We start from the raw sequence: 14,800 nt of genomic DNA, 5'->3' as shown, positions 1-14,800 counted from the left end.
CCAACAATACTGCTCTTTGAAAGAGACAGCATGAACACTGGAAAGAGTACCAGACTTGGAGTTAAGAGACCAGTTCTGCCATTAATTTAGCCAAATTAGAAAGGTCTTTCTTGGCTATAGTGTCTGCAAAACAAGGAGGACCTGGAAGTAGTATATACGGATGATACATCTTGCTCTAACATTCTAAGATGCTACTATAAAAGGCAAGTTTCTGGAAATGTAGGCCTTCTAATAACATATCCAGGAAAAGGAAAATGTCCCTGCTATGGGAGGAGGTGCTCCAGATAGAGTTCCTAGAAGCAGATAGTAAACTCCAAAGGTGCTCGTCTAGGAATTAGGAGGTCTGGATTCAAATCCCAATTCTGCCATTAAAAACACTGAAAGACACAGTCTGTTACGGAGAGGTACATCTAAAGAACATATATTATTACTGGCCTATTTTACATCTGAGTGATAAAAATTAATTCCTTGAGGAAGAAATTGGGCTTGCCTACTTAAAAGATAAACATGAAATGTGTTATTAAATAACAATGATATTAAAATTAATAATGATAATGATAGCTACATTTTCATGGTGCTGTTTACAACCTATAAATAACTTCCATACCAGTGAGCTCATTTATTCCTCATTACACTCTCTGGAGACAGAAATTATTATTCCCATTTCGAGGCTCAATATATACATATACCATGCTACTTATAAAGAAGGTGCAGTTTCAAAATACTCAGGTTTGATGCAAAAACTCATCATTTTGGCTCTCAAATTCCAAAAGTCCATCTTAGTTAAAGTATCGTCTCCACTCTTTCCAATACTTTCTCCTCTTACCCCATACCAATAGGCATGTGGAGCTTTTCCATCCAGGTGAAAACATTTTTTTTTTCCCTAGACTATTCTGGATTCGATCCCCATACCTGTAAAGCTCATGTACTTCTGGCTGTTGGAGGTCTTCTTTGAGTTATAAAATTCCAGTACATCCAGAACAGCTTGTGGGTTTTTCTTCTGCTCTGACTTAGTGATATTTGATGTTTGAAGCAAGCGAGCCCACTGCTCTGGCATTCCCTATAAGAGAGACATACAACGTTGTCAGGAAGGCATAGTTAGAGGGGATCCTGAAGGAAAATCAAAGCTAACTCTAATACCTGCTGGCAGTTAAAGACGGGTTTAGTTACTTCTTTCTCTCTATACCCTCAGAGCTCTATATAAGCCTTTTTTATAATACCTATCTCATTGGATTAGTCATTTCTTGAGATGTTTGCCCTTTCACTAGGCTATTCCTCCTTCAGAACAGGAACCATGTATGATTTGTCTTTATATCATCAGTGCCAAGGAGCCACTTAACTAAGGTCTACTTAAGAAATGGTGATTCAGGGGCACCTGGGTGGCGCAGTCGGTTAAGCGTCCGACTTCAGCCAGGTCACGATCTCGCGGTCCGGGAGTTCGAGCCCCGCGTCAGGCTCTGGGCTGATGGCTCAGAGCCTGGAGCCTGTTTCCGATTCTGTGTCTCCCTCTCTCTCTGCCCCTCCCCCATTCATGCTCTGTCTCTCTCTGTCCGAAAAATAAATAAACGTTGAAAAAAAAAAATTTAAAAAAAAAAAAAAAGAAAAAAAAAAAAAAAAGAAATGGTGATTCAAAGCGTTTTCTGATAAAATTTTAGAGATGAGGAAAATGTCCCTCTCATGAATATAAGAACATAGTAATGAGGATCTCAGGCAAAGACAGAGGCATTAGGAATACTAGGGTAAAAAATGAATCTACATAGTCATACGTAAATTCAAATCTAAATGTAGCCTTTAATTCCTTTAAAGGCTAAAAGAAAAAGATGTAGTCATCTTTCTCCCATCAAACATCTTGCATAAAGTAGATGTTCACAGAGGTCCTGCTGACCTGGCGGAAAAAGCTTCAATAGTTAAGGAATTGTATTGCTAAAGCAAAGTACCCTTGTCAGGGGTTGAATTATGTACCCCCATAGTACATAGTCAGAACTCTCAAAGATCACAGGCCTTTCCGTGACCCAGGACTTACTGTAAACTCTCCTGTGACAGCATCAAAACCAACGTGAATTGTGTGCTCAAAATCTGAAGGAAGAGAAATCTCTGGCCGTTCCTTCTCCTTCTTTTTATTTGCTGTAAGAGAAACAGAGAAAAGGAAATAAAAAACAAGGACATTATTACTTTTTTTTTTTTTTTTTTTTTTTTTTGCTTATTTAACTGTTTTTTGAGCTGTAGGCTCCTATAAAGGCTAAGGACCGTCTACTTCACATATGTATTGACAAGCCAAATGCTACATTTAGATTGGAGTAGGTGCTCAAAACATGATTAAAGACTTATTTTTTTGTTGAACTAAAGTAAGAAAGGGATAGAAAGAATTTTCTTCAAATGTTCTTCAGATCTAATGAGCCATTTGATCTAGGGTGAGTAACTTTCTTTTTCTGAACACTGGTTTTTTCCATCTCCAAAGAGAAAGCTAAGGCAGATGGTATCTAAAGATCCTTCCAGCCCTGACATCCTACATTCTATGAGCTTCTATGACCTACATCCCACTGGTTTGGTATTTGATTATGGACTGCTTTAAGGTTCCCTAAATTACAGAATTTTAGGTCTGGGTGGTATTTTAATAATATAAATCGCTAATATTTTATCAGGTGCTTACGAGGCAACAGTTTTAGTTCTTTACATGTATGAATTCACTTTAGCTTCATGGCAACCCTACAAGTTAGGTACTATCCTTATTTTGCAGATAAAGAAACTGAAGCACAGAGATTAAGTTACTTGCTCAAGATCACATGGTTAGTAGTTGGCAGCATCCAGGCACAAACCCAGGCAGTCTGGCCCAGAGCCTGAGCTCAAAACCACCATGCTGTGCTGCATCCCTAGGCTAGGACCTTAACGGATCATTAAAAGAAAAAGATGTAGTCATCTTTCTCCCATCAAACGTCTTGCATAAAGTAGATGTTCACAGAGGTCCTGCTGACCTGGCAGAAAAAGCTTCAATAGTTAAGGAATTGTATTGCTAAAGCAAAGTACCCTTGTCAGGGGTTGAATTATGTACCCCCAAATTCATATGTCCCAATTCCAGGTACCTCAGAATGTGACCTTATTTAGAAATAGGGCATTGCGGATATAATTAGTTTAGGTTACAATAGGTCATACTGGAGTAGGGGGGACCCCTAAGCCAATAAGACTGGTGTCCTTACAAAAATAAGAAATGTGGAGACAGATGCACACAAGGAGAATACCATATGAAGATGAACAGAGAAGTCAGAGTGATGCTGTTTCAAGCCAAGAAACACCAAAGATTGCCAGCAAGCCACCAGAAGCTAAGCGAGAGGCATGAAACAGATTTTTCTTCACAGCCTTCAAATGGAACCAACCCTGCCTACAACTTGATCTCAGAATTCTTGTTTCCAGAACTGAAACAATCCATTTCTGTTGTCTAAGCTGCTTAGTTTGTGGTACTTAGTTACAGAAGCTCTAGTAAATCTAACCCTCTTCCAATTAAAAGGAGTTTCAAGGTCTTGGTATCAGGCTAGACTTCAGCAGCCATCTGCAAATGTAATCCCACTGAAACAGGCTTAAACAGCTTCCAAGGCTCAGCCAGATAATCTTTCTTCCTAGATGGGGACCTACAGAGCCCAAATTTTAAAGAGCTGTAGAAACCCTCCTTATCCCTTCAACGAAGGCTCCTCCTCCTTCAACGTTCTAAGGAGAAGACATAGGAGAAGGCCATCTGGTCTAAACTTCCAGGGAACTCCGTACACATACCTGGGAGAACTGGGTTCAGAAGCTAACTGCAAAAGCTACTATTAATTGAGCTCTTAACATGTGCCAAGCATGTACTAAGAATTTTATATGCATCATATGTCACCAAATACTCCATACAACCCTACGAAACAGATATTAACATCTTCATTTTATAGGTAAGAAAACATAAGTACTTATTTTTAATAATTTGCTTTATCATTCCTGAGTTTCAGTGACAAGTCTATCCTAAAAGCATTATAAATTGGCCATGGAGGCTCATAGGCCTGTGAGGCAAGACTAGAATATCCTCTCTTTAAGGCAAGTCAGCAAAGAAAGCCCAGGAACCCTAAGTCTCCAGTCTTCCCCACTATCAATCTCTCAATGAAATCACCAGAGTTTTCTCCTTGTAGACATTATGTTACATACAGTCACAGTCAAGGCCCAAAGTCCCTGGCTCCATGACAAGACATTTTCCCTCCTAGAAATGCCCAGGATTACATGACAGCAAAGCTAAAACAAACAAACAACAACAAAAAAACAAAAACAAAACAAAAACAAAAACAAAAACACAGAAACAAACAAACAAAAACATTGTAAGCCCAAAATTCACCTCTAAAAAAATTCACTGAGCAGTACTGAAGAACTTGGCTAGGGTCAGACAAAGGCTGAATGCCAGGCTTGTCTGAGCCTATCCTTGGAGATCAGATTAAAAGTATAGGCTGAATTATAGCAATCAAAACAGTATGGTGCTGGCACAAAAACAGACACATAGATCAATGGAAAAGAACAGAGAGCCCAGAAATAAACCCATGCTTAAATAGTCAATTAATCTATGACAAAGGAGACAAGAATTTGGATGGGGAAAAGACAGTTTGTTCAATAAATGGTGCTAGGAAAACTGGACAGCTACATATAAAAGAATGAAAGTGGACCACTTTCTAACCCCAAACACAAAAATAATTTCAAAATGGATTAGACCTAAATGTAAGAGATGAAACTATAAAAATCCTAGAAGAGAGCACAGGCAATAATTTCTCCAACGTTGACCGTAGCAACATTTTTCTAACACTTCCCCTTGTCTCCAAAGGCAAGGAAAACAAAAGCAAAAATAAACTATTGGGACTCTATCAAAATAAAAGCTTTGGTGCAGCAAAGAAAACCATTAACAAAAAAGGCAACCTACTGAATAGGAGAAGGTACTTGCAAATGATATATCCAATAAGGGGTTAATATCCAAAACATGCAAAGAAGTGAGGGGCACCTGGGTGGCCCAGTCAGTTAAGTGCTCAACTCTGGATTTCAGCTCAGGTCATGATCTCGTAGATCATGATGAGATAGGGCTCCACGTCAGGGTCTGTGCTAACAGTGCATAGTCTGCTTGGGATTCTCTCTCTCTTTCTCTCTCTCTCTCTCCCTCCCTGTGCCCCTCCCCCACTTGCACACAAGCAGGTGCACACATGCACTCTCTCTTAAAATATATAAACTTTAAAAAAAGTACTTATATAACGCCACACACACACACACACACACACCAATCTGATTTAAAAATGGGCAGAGGACACAAATAGTCATTTTTCCAAAGAAGATACAGATGGCCAAGAAACATGAAAAGATGTTCAACATCACTCATCATCAGGGAAATGCAAATCAAAACCACAATGAGATATCATGTGACACCTGACAGAGTGGCTAAAATCAAAAAGACAAGAAATAACAAGTATTGGTGGGGATGTAGAGGAAAAGGAAACCTTGTGCACTGTTGGTGGGAATGTAAATTGGTACAGCAATGTGGAAAACAGTATGGGGTTCCTCAAAAAATTAAAAATAGAACTACCATATGATCTAGTATTGAACTACTGGGCATTTACTCAAAGAAAACAGAAACACTAATTTGAATAGATACACGCACCCCTATATGTGCATGTATCTAAGCAACCTAAGTGTCCATTGATAGATAAATGGATAAAGAAGCTGTAGGTGTGTGTGTTTATATACGCACACACACAGGAATATTATGCAGCTATAAAAAAGGGATGATAGTGCCATTTGCAACAACATGGATGGACCAGAGGATATTATGCTAAGTGAAATAAGTCAGACTGAGAAAGACAAATATCATATGATTTTCACTCATATGTGGAATCTTCAAAAAAAATGAATCAACAAACAAAAAGCAGAATTAGAGCTATAAATACAGAGAACAAACTGATAGTTGCCAGAGGGGAGGGGGGTTGGGGATGGGCAACATGCGTGTAGGGGAGTAGGAGATAAGGCTTCCAGCTATGGAACGAATAAGTCACAGGAATAAAAGGCACTGCATAAGGAATATAATTAATGGTACTATAATAGCACCATATGGTGACAGATGGTACCTACACTTGTGAACATAGCATAATGTGTAAACTTGAATCACTATGTTGTACACCTGAAACTAATGTAATGTGTGTCAACTACACTACAATACAAATAATTTTTTTAAAGTATAGGCTGTAGATGAAAACAGGTGGCCAAATCGACAGTTAAGGCCCCAATGCTCAAGAGAGCTGCATGCATGTATATGATCCACTTGTTCTATTACCTTTCCAGGTTGATTTGTCTGAACCTCACTACCAGACTGAACATTCCTGGGCAAAGAAAGTACCAGTATACCTTATAGCACTTTATAACAGATTTACATTTCATAATAATTACAATAATCACCTTCATTTGTATCATGCTCTAGTGCTCACATATATTATTTCACCAGAACCTGAAAACAACTGTGTGATGAACAGGGCAGTGGTTAAGGTGCCTATTGAGAGAAGAAGAAACAGAGGTTCCAAGAGGTTAAATAACCTGCACAAGGTCACAAGTTAGAAGCAGACCTGCACCCAGAACTGGGGTCTTCAGACTCCCAGCCACAAGGCCCTCCTATTCTGTCACTCTGCCTCTTATAGACTACCGCTGCTCATGATTATGTGATCTCTCCTCTTTCTCCCCATCTCTCTTAAATTCAGTCCCCAGGTTACTAATGATTTCCTCTGCTATACAGAAATCAAATTTATCCACTCTTTTCCATTTTCATTGTTACCACCCCCTTTCAGGCATTGTTATCTATGGCCTGGATCATTCTAAAAGTCACCTGTCACCTGCATTCTGGTCCCCTCCAATGCAGACAGCAGCCAAGGTGATCTATAGTCTTGATATTCCAAGCAGCATCAGCACAACTTGGGAGACTACTGGGAATGTAGGATCTCAAGCTCCAACCCAGACCTACTGAATCAGAATCTGAATTTTAATGAGATCAGAAACGATTCATGTGCATATAAAAGTTTGAGAATCAAGAGAATGAGAAGACAAGCCACAGATAAAAGAAAATATTTGTAAAAGACTTATCTGATAAAGGACTGTTATCCAAAATATATGAAGAACTCTTAAAACTCAACAATAAGACAAACAACCTGATTAATAAAATGGGCAAAAGACCTGAACAAGTAACTACCAAAAAAGATATACAGGTGGGAAAGATGTGCAACATCATGTGTCATTAGGGAATTGCAAATTAAAATGACAATGAAATACCACTACACACCTTGAAAATATCAAATGCCGACAAGGCTATGAAACAACAAGAATGTTTATTCCTTGGGGAACCTGGGTGGCTCAGTCAGTTAAGCATCCGACTTCGGCTCAGGTCATGACCTCACAGTTCATGAGTTTGAGCCCCATGTCAGGCTCTGTGCTGACAGCTTGGAGCCTGGAGCCTTCTTTAGATTCTGTGTCTCCCTCTCTCTCCACCCTTTCCCTGCTTACACTCTGTCTCTCTCTCTCTCTCTCTCTCTCTCTCTCTCAAAAATAAATAAACATTAAACAATTTTTTAAAAAAAGAGTGTTTATTCCTTGCTGGCAGGAATCCAAAATGGTAAGTCACTTTCGAAGACGGGTTGGCAGTTTCTTACAAAATTAAACACACTCTTACCATACAATCCAGCAATTGCACTCCTTGCTATTCACCCAAATGAGCTGAAAACTTATGTTCACATAAAAACTTGCACATGGATATTTATAGCAGCTTTATTCATAACTGCCAAAACTTAGAAGCAACCAAGATATCTTTCAGTAGGTGAGTGGATAAATAAACTGTGGTTCCTCCAGGAAATGGAATATTATTTAGCACTAAAAAGAAATGAGCTATTAAGCCATGAAAAGACAATGAGGAACCTTAAATACATATTACTAGGAAAACAAATCAACCTGAAAAGACTATGAACTGTATTATTCCAATTATATGACATTCTAGGAAAGGCGAAACTATGGAAACAGCATAAGAATCAGTGGTTGTCAGGGGTTAGGAGGGAAGAAGCGATAAATTAGTAGAGCACAGAGGAATTTTAGGGCAGTGAAACTACTCTGTACGATACTATCATGGTGGACATATGTCATTATTCATTTGTCCAAACCCATTGAGTGTACAACACCAAGAATGAACCCTAACATAAAATACAGACCTAAGGTGAACATGATATGTTGATGTCAGTGCATCAATTGAAACAAATGCACCACCCTGGTACAAGATGCTAATTGTGGGAAAGGTTGTACATATGTGAGGGCAGGAGGTATACAGTAAATCTGGATACCTTCCACTCAATTTTGCTGTGAACTTAAAACTATGCTATTAAACAAAAAAGTTTCAGAAGCTCCACTCTACAAACTTGTACCCTCTTTTAACCTCCTGCTACTTATGTTTCACACACTCTACACCAACTACACTGAATCAGTTACGTCACCAAACATAATGGGTTCTTTTACACATCTTCACATTTTCTCAAGCTACTCCATTTGCCTATGAATCCTGCCTTTCCTTTTCCCTTCCCTTGCTACCTCAGCCTTTTATTTATCCTTTTCAGGTCTCAACTTAAAGGTCATCTTTTCTCTGAAGTCCTCCCTGATCTCTAGGTTGGGCAGTCCTTCACCCTTTGCTCTGTTCCCACAGCACCATTATAGTAATTGCCTATTTTAAGGGTTTCTCTTGGGAAAAACCACACTGAGTCCCAAGTGCAGGGGCCATGTCCAATTCATTATGGATCCTCAATGGCTAGCACACGCCTGGCACAAAACAGGTGTACAGACAGCGAGTGAAGAAAGTAACAAATAACCACATACCTAACTCAACTTGGCAAGGAGTCTAAGGAAATCTGCCTAAAACAGGCAAATTCTTTCCAGGACAGGAATAAATGTTTCATTTTTACAAGATCTGACCTGACTTTCACAATCCTTGTTACCCAGCCATCATCAGTCCTGTTTGAAAACCCTGCTCTGTGGGAGCTCAGTACACTGGCCCAAAGAAATTCTGAAGTCCTAATGTCTCCACAGACCCAGCCAGGATAACTGGGTAACCCTGATGAAATGAAAATCCTGATGAAAAATGTGGTGGGAGGAACAAGAAGGTTCTAGAGTTCAGGCCAGTTTTGCCTCTACACACCATACAGTCCAGATTCTCAGCTTTCCCATATGAACAATGGAGAGAATGGATGAGATGATTGTTAAGGACCCTTCTAGCTCCTACATTCCATGAGTCTATGAAAACAGAGGGATGAATACTCTCAAGACTCTGTAGCTGGATTCCTCTTGACATGGCATCCTACAGTTTTTAATAGGTACTCCATTCACATCATCTCATATAATTACCACAATCCTGAGAGGCAATTAATTTTACTTATAGATTAAGTAACTGAAGCACAGACTTGCCTACAGTTATTGAAGTGACTGCAATTCAAAAGGTGTGGCTTCAAAGCCGAGGCCCTTTACATTCTATTTTTCACCTTCCCTAAAGAATTTCAAGTTGAGTCAAGAAAATATACTTTGGTATAAAAGGAAAAGAAATAATATTAAATAAGAACTTACCACGTGTAAGATACCATAACTTAACACATTCTTTTCCTGAATTCTTATAATCCTATGAGATAGATTATTATGATTGTCATTTTACAGATGAAGAAACAAAAAACAAAAAACAAACAAACAAACAAAAACCATTAAATAATTTGCTCAAGCTCACACAGTTAGTAAGAGCTGGGATTTGAACCCAAGTCTGATTCCAAAGTTCCTTTCCTCAGTGTCTTAATAAGAACTATTTGCCTACATGCCAATTGCTAGAGTTTAAGCTATTCAGCACTTGGCAATTTCCCTTCAAGAAGCAGCTGTTTTTAGAAAGGAAAGGCCAAGAGTTTAGCAGGGCCCAAATAAAGCAGTCATTTATGACATAAGTCCATCTGTCTTACTCATAGCTAGAATGCATGGGACATGTTGCAGGGCTTTGGAACTGCTTATTGTTCCTAAATTTCCCCTGATCTAGTCATTTAAAAGATGGTAGGGAAAAACAACTTTTATGTTTTTGTTTTTTTAATGTTTATTTTTGAGAGAGACAGAGACAGAATGCGAGTGGGTTAGGGGCAGAGAGAGAGGCAGACACAGAATCCAAAGCAAGCTCCAGGCTCCGAGCTGTCAGCACAGAGGCTGATGAGGGGCTCGAACTTAGGAGCTGTGAGATCATGACCTGAGCTGAAGTCGGACGCTTAACGGACTGAGCCACCCAGGCGCCCCTTTTATGTTTTATTTGAATTTGTATTTTATGCTTCTATACCTTATATTTTTACATATCATTTCTAATTTATGTTATTAATATACTATATAACATGCCATTATAGGCATAGAATGTCAAATACAAAAGAAACTCCAGTAATGGAGACACAAAAAGAGAGGGGCTTAGAGGATGAGTAATCTATAGAAAAGAGCCCCAAGGAAATGAAATCATTTAACACATGAACATACAGTAATGCTGAAGTTGGCTTCCACTGGTCACTTTTTGTCCCATAACCTTTGCATATACCTCCCATATTCCCACCTCCAAGTTTTTGCTCTTTTTATTCTCCTTACTTTGGAATGCTCTTCCTCCCAATCTCCCTGTCAAATTCTCAGTCATCTTTTAAAGACTGGTCCAAGTCCCACTTACTTCTTCCTGACTTTTCCTCCCTCTGTGAATTCCTAAGACACTGAGTCTGCCACACCACCATGCATTTAGTCATTTCCTGTCTTGTATGATTCCTTGCTATTTTAAAGACTTACTCCTTTACTTAAAATGTAAGCTTCCTGAGGACCATAATCATGGCTTCTAATCATGATCGTTATACTTCCAAATCTTCCATTGAGGACCCAACACAGAATAGGTTAATTCAAGAACACCCCCAAAACATTAAGAAGTAACCTTAGAGTCTGTTATTCTACTTCCTGAAGTAAGAGGCCCTAAGAAGTAAACTGACTCACTGTATCACAGAGCATATGGTGGTAAGACTCAGTTCACCCGATCAAGTCTTTTACCCTTTGTGATAGCCTCTGATCCTTACTGACTGATTTGACTGGAAGCAACTACTTACTGAAATAACAGTTTAACACAGACCAGAATGAGTATAAGAAAAGAAGGGCTTGGCTGAAGTGGGAGAGGAGGGAAGTACAGGGGGGAAAAGAACCCTAGTGGGCAGAATTTATCCTGCGTGCCATGCAATTTAGGCTGAGTAGTCACTGACTGGAGAGCATCAGCAGGAAACAGGACACCTGAGGCAGGAAAGCAGGACAGAACTGGAGAAGCCACCTAGTCACAGAGCTACCTGGCACTCACTGAATGCCTTACTGGAAGTAACAATCACACTCACATGTGTATAGCCCTTCACAAAGCCTTTTCACAGTCACTGCCTCACTGGCTCCTTACAACAACTCCAAGAACCAGACAGCATAGATTATTCCCATCTCAGAGCTGAGAACACTGAGGTCAGGTAGTTAAAAGAAATCTGTCCTGGACTAGGAGTCAGTGGAGGATGGATCCAGTATTATCTTTGCCATTAATTCACTTTATGACCCTAGAAAAGTCACTTTCTTCTTCTTAGATCAAGTCTTCAATCTGCAAAATAGGTCAATGATCCATGTTCAGGTATAGATAAAGGTAGGTAAAAATCACCTTTCTGGAGAAGATAATACCTGAAAGAAATCATGAAGAATAAACAGGAGTTGGTCAGGCAGAAATGGAAAAGGGCATTCCAGAAGGAAACAGAATAAACAAAGGGCCAGAAAACAGTGGTCTTTGCCCCAGCTTTCTATCTGCCCAGCAAGTCAACCAAATTTAATAAGCTCTTCTTAGAGATGTACTCCAAGCATGGGACTGACGGATGATACAATGGAGGAAATAAAGCAAACTCAGGATACGGGTAGTCCCAGATCCCAAGGCCACAAACGTCAGGCTGCCTGCGACAACTGCTGCTGCTGCTGCTAGCACATTTTTCTATGATGACTAGTAAGTATGAGTCTAGAGGAATCTGATGAAAACCTTTATCTGCACAACGACTTGTAAGTGAATGTTCATAGCAACATTATTCAAAATAATCAAAACATAGAAACCAAAATGTCCCTCAACTGATAAACAGATAAATGGTATATCCATACAACAAAATATTATTAAGCTATAAAAAGAAATGAAGTCCTGACCCATGCTACAACATGGATGAACCTAAAAACATCATGCCAAGTGAAAGAAGCAAGTCACAAACGGCCACATATTGTACGATTCTATTTATATAAAATGTCCAGAGAAGTCAAATCCATAGACAGAAAGTAGATTAGTGGTTGCCAAGGGGAAGAAGGAAATATGGCGAAGTACAGGGTTTCTTTTTAGGGTGGTGGAAAATGTACTGGAATTAGAGCATTGTGATGTTGTACAATCTTGTGACTATACTAAAAACCACTGAACCGTATGGTATATGAATTATATCTCTGTATTTTAAACAAAGTAAATGCAATATACCAGAAGAACAAAATAAAGGAGAAAATGCATTTGCTAAAATTTTATAACCAATTGTGATTAAACATTCATAGCAAACTAGGATTATAAGGGAATCCATTTAATCTAATAAAAGCTAATTACCAAAAACACTAGCACCAACATCAAACTTAATGGTAAAATGTTGACAGTTTTCCTCTGAGATTACAAGTAAGATTAAGGGTGTCACTGCTATTTATCACAATACTGAAGGTATTAGTCAGTGCAACTAGGAAAGAAAAGAAGAAGGATTAAAAAGGAAGAAACAAAATTATCACAATTCACAGATAATAGGATTGTGTATATGAACATAGCAAAAATTCAAATAGAAAAATCTTCATAACTTATAGTAGATAAAGATTCTAAAAACAGAACAGAAAACATTAGAAAGGAAATAATACATTTAGCTATATTTAATTCTATCAAAGACACCATGTCATACATATATCAAAGATACCATTAAGTGCATAAATGAAGATATTTGCTATATATTCAACTGGCAAAAGGTTTATATCTAGGTAAGAACTCCTGAAAATCAATAAAAAAAATTTTTTCTTAAATGGGCAAAACACCTGAATAAGCACTTCACAAAAAAGAATATCCAAATGGCCAATTAACATGAAAAGCTGCTCAACCTCATTAAAGACTGACAAAACTAAGTGGTGACAAAAAAGTGAAGTGCAACTCTTATGCATGACTGGTGGGAATATAAACTGAACAGCCATGTGTTTGAACTTTGAATTTTTTAATTATCAACCAAAGTTTAGCATAAGTATCTGCATGATCCAGCATTTTCACTATGTATATGTACTCAACAAAAAAGTGTGAATACATCTATAAAAATATGCACAAGTGTGATCAGAAAACATTACCCATAAGAGTCTACCACTGACACCAACCTGATGTTCATCGATAGTACAATGGAAAATAATCCTATAAGAGAATATTATATAGCAATGGAAATGAGCTAAACTGTATGTAAAATTGCAGATAAATCTTATAAACAGTGTTAATCAAATGAAGACAAAGAAAAGAATATACATTGTATGATTCTATGTATAGCAACTCATTAATGGGTTTACCTTTGGGAAAGAGAGAGATGTTAGTGCCTGCAAGAGAAAACGAACGGAGCTTCTAGGGGGCTGCTTATATCCTTTTTTGTTGGACAGGTTAGTGGCCACATAGATGTGGTCAATGCAACACTAAACTGTACACTTCTGAAACGTGCATTTTACAAATAAAGGTGAAAGTTCAATGAGGGGACCTATAAGAAACCATGGTTCATGAGCCACATACGAACTTACAGAGCATTTAGTCCAATTTTTTTCATTTTATTTATTTTTTTAAAGTTTATTTATTTATTTTTGATGGAGGGGAAGGGCAGAGAGGGAGAGAGAGAATTCCAAGCAGGCTTCACGCTGTCAGTACAGAGCCCGACACAGGGTGTAATCTCATAAACCATGAGATCATGACCTGAGCCAAAATCAAGAGTCAGATGCTAACCGACTGAGCCACCCAGGCACCTCCAACTTTTTCATTTTAAAGACAGGAAAGCCTAGAGAAGTTCAGGAAGTTGTCCAAGGCCATACAACAAGTAAGTGAGAACACTGCAGGAGGAACCAAACCCCAAACAGAATACTTTATACTATTAATTCCTTAGAAAATCTTGAACATATAACTGGTTGCCAAGCTAAACTCCTAGTATCATATGTACATCAGTGCTTCCAACCCTGTGGACAAAAACTATGTAAGTGAATCAGAGAACACAGAGGAAGAAGGGAAGAAAGGGAAAAAAAGGGAAAAGAGAGAGAATTAGAATAAGAAAGAAATGAAGAGTATCTAAGATTTGTAGTTTTAAGAGGCTTACCTTTTTGGCCTCAGTTTCAAATATATTATTTGTTCCAGAGATCCAAGCCCATATCCAGAGCTTAGACTCCTGCTTCTGACAGATATTACAGAGAACTCTTGAGAACTTCTTGGGAAACCTGTTCTTGGGTCTGCTTAGTCTCAATGCCCAAAATAGCTTAATCTGGCCTTCCCATTAGCCCTATCTCAACCAACAGGAAATACAGGCCTATATGTGGACAGAGAAAGGTAGCTTACCCCAAATCCATTTTTTAATTCTACCTTAGAGGAACCCTGTCAAGAGCTGCTATTTTGTAAATATCGTAACAACTCTGAAGTGTTAATCACAGATTCCAAAAGAAAACTATG

At 38.5% G+C, this 14,800-nt stretch overlaps 1 protein-coding gene across 4 annotated transcripts in view; it reads right to left on the bottom strand.

Annotated features, from left to right (window-relative positions):
- Positions 1 to 14,800, bottom strand: part of PAK1 (p21 (RAC1) activated kinase 1) — a 165,687-nt gene that overhangs the window by 46,847 nt on the left and 104,040 nt on the right. For all 4 annotated transcript variants that reach the window (XM_043580146.1, XM_043580145.1, XM_043580143.1 and 1 more), the window contains exons 3-4: positions 2,024 to 2,124; positions 913 to 1,060 (exon numbers count right to left, since the gene is read on the bottom strand). In XM_043580146.1, coding sequence (XP_043436081.1) covers positions 913 to 1,060; positions 2,024 to 2,124 — 249 coding nt within the window. The remainder of the gene's footprint in view (positions 1 to 912; positions 1,061 to 2,023; positions 2,125 to 14,800) is intronic.

Source organism: Prionailurus bengalensis, chromosome D1 (assembly GCF_016509475.1).
Source record: "Prionailurus bengalensis isolate Pbe53 chromosome D1, Fcat_Pben_1.1_paternal_pri, whole genome shotgun sequence".
Lineage (NCBI taxonomy): Eukaryota > Metazoa > Chordata > Mammalia > Carnivora > Felidae > Prionailurus > Prionailurus bengalensis.
Note: the sequence above shows the minus strand (reverse complement) of the source record. Positions and strands in the feature narration are given on the sequence as shown.